General features: G+C 37.2%; 1 protein-coding gene across 2 annotated transcripts in view; it reads left to right on the forward strand.

Moving 5' to 3' along the window:
- The window catches only part of MN1 (MN1 proto-oncogene, transcriptional regulator), a 63,681-nt gene extending 53,862 nt beyond the window's left edge, over positions 1-9,819 (forward strand). The window contains exon 3 of one of the 2 annotated variants that reach the window (XR_010090878.1): positions 7,708-7,795. Coding sequence is in view for 1 of the 2 variants with exons in the window: in XM_063454621.1 (XP_063310691.1) it covers positions 7,708-7,892 (185 nt within the window). In the remaining variant the exon portion in view is untranslated. Of the gene's footprint in view, positions 1-7,707 lie in introns of both variants that reach the window. The other variant, XM_063454621.1, reaches the window with a different exon arrangement.
- Positions 9,820-10,843: the final 1,024 nt, after the last annotated feature.

The raw sequence follows: 10,843 nt of genomic DNA on the forward strand, positions 1-10,843 counted from the left end.
AAAAGGGGGTATAAACATTCCTCTTCTTTTTCTTTTAATAATTAATAATCAATATGTTTTCAGTTCCTCACTCCTTCACACTACAACTTGTATTGCCACCAAACACTACCGTCGCTATCTCTCCCTCAAACAAACTACATTGCCTACACTTTTCTCCTTCACATGCACTGCAGCCCATATTCTCATACACACTACAGCCACTATTCCACCACCACACACACTATAGCCCCTATCTACCACACACTCTACAGCCCCTCACCTTACACACAACAGCTTCTAACCCTCATGAACACTACAGCCCCTATCCCAAACACATTGCACCCCAATCCACCTTACACACACGCTAGTCCCTATCCTCATACACACACACAGACACACACACACACTCCCTATGTCTCCATGCACATTACACCACCCTATCCCCCCTCACAATATATCCCCTACCCTTACACGCAAATAAAAAGTTCATATATTTGTTGTTCTATCTCATTACCAATATATTTCTTAAAGTAAACTGTGCTGCAGAATAACTCTTTTAGAATTTAAAACACCCATATATCTGTTGCATAATGGCTTTGGTGTTGGGTATTGTGCTGCCATTTTAGCTTCTTATTACTATGTAACTGTGAGACTTCTGTGACTCTTTACATATGCATGCCTTGTCATTAGCTGTATGCACAAAATCATGGGATTTTAGAAAGCATCCAAAGCAAATGTACCGTTGTCTATATGAAAAAAAACGTTTTTTTTAAACCAATAAAATCTAATTTTTTTGTAGCTAACTGTGACATTACATTATTCCATCTCACCTGGTGGTGTATTTTTAAACTGAATATTTAATGTTTATTGTCACGGCAAGGGTGCATAATTTATTATTACACTATGGAATATTGCTATTTAATATAACTTGTGTAGTGCATCAATAATTTGACCCCTGGGTAGAGGACAAATGGCAGAGAGAAATTGCTCTTTTGATCTATCGGGGCTCCGGCAATGTGTGAAATACATTGCCCTTTTGATCTACCAAAGCCCCTGCAAGGTGAGACATTTTACACTTGAGTCGCCTGAATGTCTAACAGCATCATCTGGTCCCTGCCTCCAGACTGGCAGTGTGTCTGACGCTGCACACTACAGGGCAGCTTCTTTATATGTGTGCTGCACCCAGTCATGTGACCCGGCACACAGCGATGACCTTAGATACCACAAAAGAGGGAAGAAACTCCTCCCACGTGTTGTGGTTAACACTAATTGGAGGTTAGCCAATAAAACACACCCTGTGTGTATATAAGCTAACCTCTCCCTTGCCTCAGTGCCCTGTTGTGGTCTTTGGTTTACCATTGAGTGTTGCACTTGTTATTCGGATTTCCTGGTTAGTAATATTTGGCTTTGTCTCTTGTTATTCTGTCTCTCTGTTTTCCTTGACCTCGGCTTGTGTTTTGACTATCCCTTTTTGCATAACCCGACCATTTTAAGGATCGGTATTGCAATTCTCTCTACTCTGTCCTGTCTGGATGTTAGGGTTCCCTAGGGAACGTTAGAGATATGGTAATGATATTAGTTTCATGAAGACCCTTGTGTTCCAGTATCATATCCAAGAGAAACATTAATACTTACCCATAGCTTAATAATTAAGCCTCATTTTTATTATATTTGGAATGACACAAGCCCAATATTTTAATAAAGCCTAAACATGAGTTGCACGACTTAAACCGTGTGGCAGGAATTGTGATGTCCGTCCTATTGGATTGCGGGTGGGGCGTGCGATGTGTCTATGGGAAAAAATAACAAATTCATAGATGCAATTATTATTTCTGGGGCAGGTACATAAGAGAAGATAGAGCCAAATGTTTCCATTTGGATTGACGTTGGTCTGGAAAAACGTAGGTGGTCAATTGTTATTTCTATAGGTACGCCTTAACTCCACCCCTGGGTAAGACTTGATAATCCACAGGGTATATATCCAATGATTTGGAGGGGTGTGGGTGTACTTGCTTGAGGCCAAGATCTAATTTTGATTGAGTCACCATCATCCTTCCTTGCCAGAGAACCACTGGGCAGAAGTTTTACTTCTAAAACATAAGTGAATAATTAGGACTTCTGTTATTTTATCCTTTTGGTTTTATCTGTTGTTGGTGTAAATCATTTGTTTATCATATATTTTTGTATGCACTGTCTAGTTTTTGCTCATAATAAACATTAATTTATTACGTTCTGCCTTTGTCTGGTTAAGAAGCATGTTACCTGAAGAGACTAATTAGTATTTTTGCAATTCTTTAAATATTTGCCTAAGTTGTATTTGGTGGGTTTTTATTATTGATTGACCGGGAGGACCAAGGCACCCCATTTATAAATTGCCTTGATAGTTATATTATTATTATTATTATGTGTGGGTGGTGTTAAGGGGGATTTTGTCATTACTTCCGGTCTAGTGCAAACAAATAGTGAACATTAACCCTTTTACCACCACAACTACGTCACACACACTCTTGGAGTAGGGTGCGTTTGTTACATTTATAATAAGCATTTCTTCTATGTGATAAACAAATATTTTTTTTCTTTAAAAAATCTATTCTAGAAAATCACAGAAAGTTATCTGCCTAGACCAATATGTCATTCTGTCACGTTGTAGATTTGTCAAAATAAAAAAAAAAATCGTGTCCTAAGGCAATGGAGATGGGTAAAAATCTCCTGGACGGACTCATTTATTTAACCCATATTATAAATTTAGTAACTTCTCCAACAAAAACCAAAGTTAAAGAGATGAGGAGTATAACTATACTAATTGCTATCCGAGACCTTTCTAGATATTTGATCCAAATGAACTGATGTTGTCTTAACAAGATCACTAGCAGAAAGATTCACGGTTGACTGCTTATTGGTGGAATGGCTGCTATAGACTGGACCCACGCTGCGTGAGGGGCCTGGGCAGACAAGGAGCAGTAGCTGATGGTTTGTCAGAGCCTTTGAAGAAGTGTAAGGAATGAGCCCAGAGGCAAGCAGCCTTTCTAGGGATCCTCACCTCCTGTTTGTCACTTTAATCTTGCAAGCTAGCTGAAAGAATAGAGCCCATTCTTCACCAGACCTTTAGGAAGCTGCACTCTTTTCAGAGCCCTCTCTTTTGATTCTGATGGGTTTTGACAAACAGTGCACATCGACTAATAAAAATGTGATGTTTACAATCCCTATACCCTACACAAAAAATATTTTTGTTATATTTTTAGTACAATATAAGCAAATCCAACATCAGTACTTTGACTGTATATATTTCGGCCTTGTTGAGGGATGCTTAGCATTGGAAAATGCGCAAACATGTCTGTTTATCTTAGATGTTTTTAGTAATCTAATTTAATAGAAATATAATTTTAAGAAACCGTACCACTGTATATATGCTGTTTAGTATGTGTGTGTGTGTCGTGTTTGTAAGCATCGCAATAAGGCTTTCCTTTACTTTTACGACGAACATATTTTTTTATAATTATTACTAATGTTATTTGGTGGAAATGATAAGGATGCACTTACATTTAACAAAATATTTCCATTTTCTTTTGTGCTTTTGTCAATTTTTTTGTTGTTGTCCATATGTGGAATTCAATAAATAAATACAAATTTTTACTAGTAGTAGATGTTTTCATTTGCCCTGCTGATATATGCTATTCAATATCACACTACTCCGGGTGAGCTTGTGAAACCTAACATTAGTATTTAATGACATATCTCCATAGTCATACCGCTTTCTAAGTATTGGTTAGCTGCTTATGTAGACCTGATTAAATATATAATTCATTCGGCAGCCATGGAGAGCAGATTTATGACATCAAGAAGCCTGATGGGAAAGTGTGGTGACTATGTCTCTGCACTAGATATGTTGAGCTGCATCCCAGAATGATCCTTTGGGATGGCTCACGTATTAAACAAAACATCAATCTCTGCACTGATCACTCTGTGGATTTTTCCTGCAGCTTTCACAACATTCATGGACAGCAGTAGTTATTGCTGTAGTGAGTCTCACGGTGCATAATATATTCTATTAACCCCTTAAGACCAAAGATAGTTTTTGCTTTTACAAGAATGTGGTTTGTATACACTGACAATGAATTGACTATCATTTAGTGACACCAGGGCTCTATACATGCTGGCACATGGTCTCTGAAGTTTGCGTTTGTATATCTCTTCATCTCTTTTGACTGCTCTCTTGCAGGATATCTTTTGATCCCAATCCATTAACCAATTAGCACTCTTGGTTACTTTGGAATATTTTTTTCCATTGAGATTGCTGCTTTCCCTGATCTACTCTACCTTCTGCGTTTCTGAAAGTGTGTGATAAGACAGACATCTCCGAACAAAATAGGTGTTTATTCACTAGTGTTCCGAATTTTTTTTCCTCAATTCATCTAATTTGCCCTTATTATTAAAAAAATAAAATAATAATAATAATAATAATTAAAAAAAAAACCATAGAGATTCATTCACTAGGCATTATTGTCCAACTCATCTTTTCTGCCCTTAAATCAATTGTTGTCTTTTTCCTGAATACATTCCCAAGTGGCCTTTTAAGGCAGCAATATGCACGCGTTTGTTTGTTTTTAATGCGCTGGGTTGAATGGCTTAATATTGGTCGTTCATCAGTTGTCTCAAAATTAATGCCACAAATAGGTAAATACGTGAGTTTGCAACATATGTTTATAGACTGCACTGCTAGATGCAAGCTTATATCATAGTGCTACTGTGTATAATGCTAAATTAAAAACAAATTGTAAGGAGTGCTTTTCCTCTGGGTTTTTCTATGCAATGAGCATTCATAGAAAAGCTGGCAGAACAAATCAAGAGGTGCACTTGAGCAGGAAAGCAAGTACACTCTCTCTAGGATACTACATAAAGCTACTTATCATCATGTAAGTGCTGGGTGGCTAATCAGCATTAAATTCTAATTGACACATTCCATTAGCACTTTAAAGGTTCAGTCACTAACCAGTGTGTTATAATGAGTTGTCTGCAGACATGAGTATAAAATAATTGAACCGGGAAAAAAGAAAACAAACCACAACTTGTGATATTTTGTGGGGAATTTTGATTTTATTTGTAGTAAACGTACAACAACAGTTTAGCCAGTGGATCACTTCGTTATAAGCACATATTCTAAAATATGAGAAAAAGAGATGTAGGTGATCATAAGTGGTCTTACGTGTTCCCAGATTGCACCGCTGCAATCTATAATGGATGCGGCGGCGAGGCTCATTTTCCTGTCCGCCCGCACCTTCCACGCCTCCCCCTCTGTCAGTCCCTGCATTGGCTTCCAGTTAGATATAGGGCTCAATTTAAGATTCTGGTGCTTGCTTACAAGTCCCTACATAATGCTGCTCCAACCTACCTATCCTCCCTAATACACAAGTATGGGGTAGAGGCCCCTGCGCTCTGCCAAAGACCTACGTCTATCCTCTGCCCGTACTCCCACATCGGATGCTCGCCTCCAAGACTTCTCCAGGGCTGCACCTTTTCTGTGGAACTCCCTTCCTTTCTCCGTTAGACTTTCACCTAGTCTCCACTCCTTCCAAAAATACAATTCTTAAGGAAAGCGTATCATTTGAAACTGTTAGCTGGTTTTTATTCCCCCCCATCCCCCATTACACCACTCCTGCAACTGTCAAAAATAACTTAAGGTTTTCTAGCAACCTATTTCATTACCCCTACCTTTACCCTTTGTGTCACTATACCCCCCTCCCTCTAGCATGTAAGCTCATTGAGCAGCACCCTCAACCCCCTCTGTTCCTGTGCGTCCATTTGTCTGGTTACAATTACAGGTCTGTTAGTCCACCCATTGTACAGCGCTACGGAATTTGCTGGCGCTATATAAATAATAAAATAATAATAATAATCACTGGAATATAATTCCAAGGCTGGGGATTTCCTAAAAAATATGGTTGTTAGCAACATTCTGAGCTATGTTTGGTCTTTGGGAACTGGTCTAAAACATTTTCTTTTGCATTCAGCCTTAAGCACAGACATATAGCTATCTACTAAGAACGTACAGCAAATATGCTACATAAGCAGGAGTTTCCATATATGCAAAAAAAGTTGCGTGGTTAAAATTATCATAAGGACCTTTAGGGGTTAAATTATACTTAAAGGAACACTTTGGTGTTAGGAATACAAATCTGTATGCCTAACGCTATAGTCCTGGTGCCCCTTACCATTTTGACACCCCTGACAACTGTATAAAAATAAAATGGAAATAAATGAAAATAAAAACAGTTACTCACTTTTTCTCCAGTGCCTCTTTCATGGGTTGTATGGGCCGTGACACGCCTACGATTCCTACATAAAGAATCACGAAATCAATGATTCTCTATAGCCAACCGTGACGGCACTGCTCATTCGCTCGTGTACCACGGTATGTTACGGTATGAGAGTCGGAAAGTTAGATTTTCGTCTCTCATACCCAGAGGACCTCAAGGCGTTGCTCGTAGTAGTGCTTTATAACCTTCTAATTAGAAAAAAAAAATGGTTTTGGAGCATAAGACGGGATGCAGGACTGCAATTACTATAACAACTTCAATAAGATGACGTTGTTAAAGTGCCTACAGTGCCCCTTTCATTTTCCTCTAGAAGTTAATGTTAGAACAAATGTCTACAAATGTTCAATTAAAAATCTGCCTGTCTGCAATATTTGTGTTAAAAAATGAGTATTTATTGAATTGTTTTTCCTTTAAACTTGGCAAACAATTTGGTTTTCTTTGACCATGCCCATTTATTATATGGTACCACAATCAAATAAGTTAATCTTGTTAAACAGAAATTGACTGAAGTACACTTCCCAAGCCTACTTTGGAATTCATTTTTTCACTGGGTTCATTGGAGCAGAAAAGCAGAAGTACTTACTATATCTCACACTGTAAACCTGTTATCTCAGGCTTTCTTTCCCGTTTGCAGTTCCATGCTACATTACATGCCATGCATATTTAAAAGATGCTGTAAAATGAATTTATCACTGCTGGCTCTGAGATAACAAATGTTTCAAAGCTACATATGCTTTAACTCCTTAGTAGCCTAGAGCACAGGCCTGCTTTCTTTGGATGACCTATGATCATATCTGCCCCTTGTGGGTAGATATGAGAGTACTTTTCTAGTTTTTTTTTTCATATTTATTATTAAAGGTGTATACATGTATTTTTTTTATTTTTAATATTACTGTAGTTTTCTTTTTTTTAAGTATATTATTTTTTAATATTTTTTTTTATGGCAGCATGAATTTATATGTAACTTTGAGTAATGCCCGTGCTTACCTCCCGTTGGCATAGATTGAACCAGAGTCACTCTGGTTCAATACTAGACTGAACTTTCATAGGCATCTATGCAGGCTCACAAAATGTATATTTGCAAGGTCATTGACTGGATTTTCGTAGAATATAAATTATTTACTGAACTGGTGATAGCATTGGAAGCAATGCAGTCAATACTGGAGCCCTATTTCTGCCTTTAAAAAAGTGATTTACTTCACTTATCTTAGTTTTAAAACAAATAGGCTTTGCTGCTCCTTTAAAGATTACCCACACTCAGAAATCAGTAACTGATAAACTGTAAATTTAGCTCCTCAGATACATTTTTATTCAGGTCTTGAAAAGTTCTGTCTCCTTAGCCTCCTTTCTATTCTACATTCTAGCAAAAGTATGTTGAATGGGCTTTTAACCTCTTTTATTCTTTCTATTGCAGGCCATGACTTTCCCCAGAACAAGACCTCAGCAGCGGCACAAAATGGAAGCCATTTGCAATGCCTCTCAGTTCACTGCACAGATGACATTGGGGAGTCAAAGGGTAGGACTCCCGTACCTACATGGAGATCCCTTCATTCTGATATCTCCAACAGATTTGGAACTTTTGTTGCTGCCCTCACTTGAAATTTAAGAAAATAAGAACATACGTTTTTTTTTTTTTTTTTAATTTTCTAAAAGGGTGGACTATTTTTTTTTTTTTTAGGTTGGTACAGGCTTAGTGGCGTACGGACTTGGAAGGGTTAATTTAAAGTAAACCTCATATTTTTGAATCTTTTGCCACAGTATGATACCAGTGTTAATTCTTCTTCATCCAGCACTAATTATGCTTTATACCTTCCTTCTAGTTAATACCCCTCTCCCCTTTACTCTGTAATTTTGGCCTACTGTTTATCTGGGTTAGAGAAGGGCTTTTGTATGTCAAAGTGGTATATATATATATATATATTCTTTTTTTTTTTGCTTTTCTCAATGCTACATGAAATATTATTTCTGAGGAGAAGTTGTTATTTTCCATTTTAAAAATTTTGTTTTATCTCACGCTTATCTTCTTGGCTTTTTGGAAAGAAACAAATCTCTTCATAATTCATGGAAACTGTATGTTTCAGCAATGCATTTATGCTTACAAATATGGGAGGTGACCATTTTGATTTCTGAAAGGATGCTTTTTGGGACTGGATATCACGCTGTAAAATGGATGTTTTGCTGTTATTTTGCACACGTTAAAATATCAAGTATATTGCCGTACTATTTATTCTGTACTTATTTCAAGCATTCATAACATGAAGAGCGTAATACTTTGGTACAAACAACAATATAATATTTTTTTGTAAATGTATCTAAAGAATAAATCTCCATTTCTGAGGTGTAAAAGGTTTTCATGGTGCCTTAGTTTTCAGCTTTTAAACTGCGTGACTTAAAACAGTTCAGTAATTACCACTGGTGTACCGTGAACATCTCAATCAGAACTTGGGTTACTTACCTATTAGTCTGCAAACTGGCTTGTTTTCTGGCTACTAACCCACATACATTCTGCTAAGAAGTGTGACGCAAAGCAAGCATGAGATTGTTGCACTCTAAGTGTCTGAGTTGAGAACTACTGGTGCAATGCACGTACATATGGAAGGCCCGTGTTTGTGTATAATATCATGTGGATCTGCTATGAATATTAGTATCATTTCTGCACACCTCTGCAACAGTTGTCATTTTGTGCAGTTAAAGAGGACCTGTCACTCGTCACTTCACATTAAGCAGTAGAGCATAAAAAGTATAAAAACCTGTCTATATGTTGTGTTAACATTTTTAAAAACGGTTCAGCGGTTTTTGAGATGTTTTTAATGATAACTTTCAAACTACCTGCTGTGAAAGGTATTATTCCGTGGACATTATGGGCACACATCACTAATGCGTGTTTCCTGTTTTATGCACCAGTTGCAAAACAAGACACACAAATTTATAAACAAGGAAAATGAACAACCAATCTGAAGAGAGAATAAGGTACAGATGTAAACAAGAAGCAGGCAGTTTAACTGCATATGCTCTATTAAAAAATTTCGAAATTGCTGAGACATTAAAAAGAGAGAGAAAAACGTGTACAGAGTATTTTACGGTTTAGTGATTTATGTCCATTTTTAAAGTGACAGATCCATTTTAATGAGATGTCAGCTACATGAAATGTTGCTGCACATTTATTTGTTTCAGATGAACTCTACTTGCTTTTGCAAAATATCCCTTTTTCCCATATCAATGCCAGAAAATCAAAGATCTGAAAAGAAAAAGAAAGTTATCTTAACTTTCCCAACTTTACATTTAAAATATCTATGTTTACGTTATTAAACACGTTGCCTGGAAAAAAAAAGTGCAATAAATCTATAACTTAACTGAGACAATGTTTGTTTTTCTATTGAAACTTATATAAATTTCCAAAGGTTCAAGGATGATGCTCTCTGTTAAAGGTTTATTATAGGGTCTGGAACACAAACCTGTATTCCTGACCCTATAGTGTTTAACCCACCAATTAAGTGGCTTGCTCCCTTTAGCCCCTCTATAAAAGTATAAAACTCACCTTATGTCGAACGCCGCGCGGATCCACCGGCACTGGCTCCGCCCCCCTTTGTGACATAATTGAAATGGCCAATTTTTAGCCAATCCAATGCTTTCCCATTGGGAAAGCGTTGTTGGCTAAAATCGGCACGGGGTGGGGCCAAGTGCCGTTTTAGCCAATCAGGACCTCCTCATAGAGATGCATTGAATCAATGCATCTCTATGAGGAAAATTCAGCGTCTCCATGCAGAGCGTGGGGATGCTGAAAGGCAGGGCTGCTTACTGTGCAGCCCTGAGCCAGGAAGCACCTCCAGTGGCAATCTGAGGAGTGACCACTTGGAGGTGTCCCTAAGGGCAATGTAAACACTGCCTTTTCTCTAAAAAGGCAGTGTTTACATGAAAATGCCTGAAGGGAGCTATTATACTCACCAGAACAACTACATTAAGCTGTAGTTGTTCTGGTGACTATAGTATCCCTTTAAGGAGCATTTGTCATAGATATAGCTATATTTTCTTTCCATTAAAAAGCATCCCATATTAAGATATATGTGTTAAATCATGTTCTTCAGTCGTGGTGTTTACCTGGTTGCATCCCAAAATGTTAATTGGCTACTTCTGCTGTATAACTTGATAACAGGTCTGCCTGAGATTGGTCAGTCAAGTTAAACTCAGGAAAGTAATTACCATTCTTGCTGACCCTTTTATTGCCATAATAATGTTCTTAATATGAAATAATCCCATAATGTACAGAGAAAAATAGACACAATTAAAAACATAGAATGGGATAAACAATTTAATTATACAAAAATTACGTCAGTTAATTTATTACGTTTGCTTACGAAGTGAAATTCAAATCATGGTGAAATAAAACACATCAAGTTGGAAGCTATTATTATGGGATTTTTGTGGGATCACTCAGAATCAATGTAGCCTATGTTCAACACTTTTTGCAGAGAAAAAAAAGTTTATGCTCCAATGTATTAAAGGAACACTATATCGTTAGAAATATAAACATGCATTCCTAACACTATAGT

The sequence above is a fragment of the Pelobates fuscus genome, chromosome 5, assembly GCF_036172605.1.
Source record: "Pelobates fuscus isolate aPelFus1 chromosome 5, aPelFus1.pri, whole genome shotgun sequence".
NCBI lineage: Eukaryota > Metazoa > Chordata > Amphibia > Anura > Pelobatidae > Pelobates > Pelobates fuscus.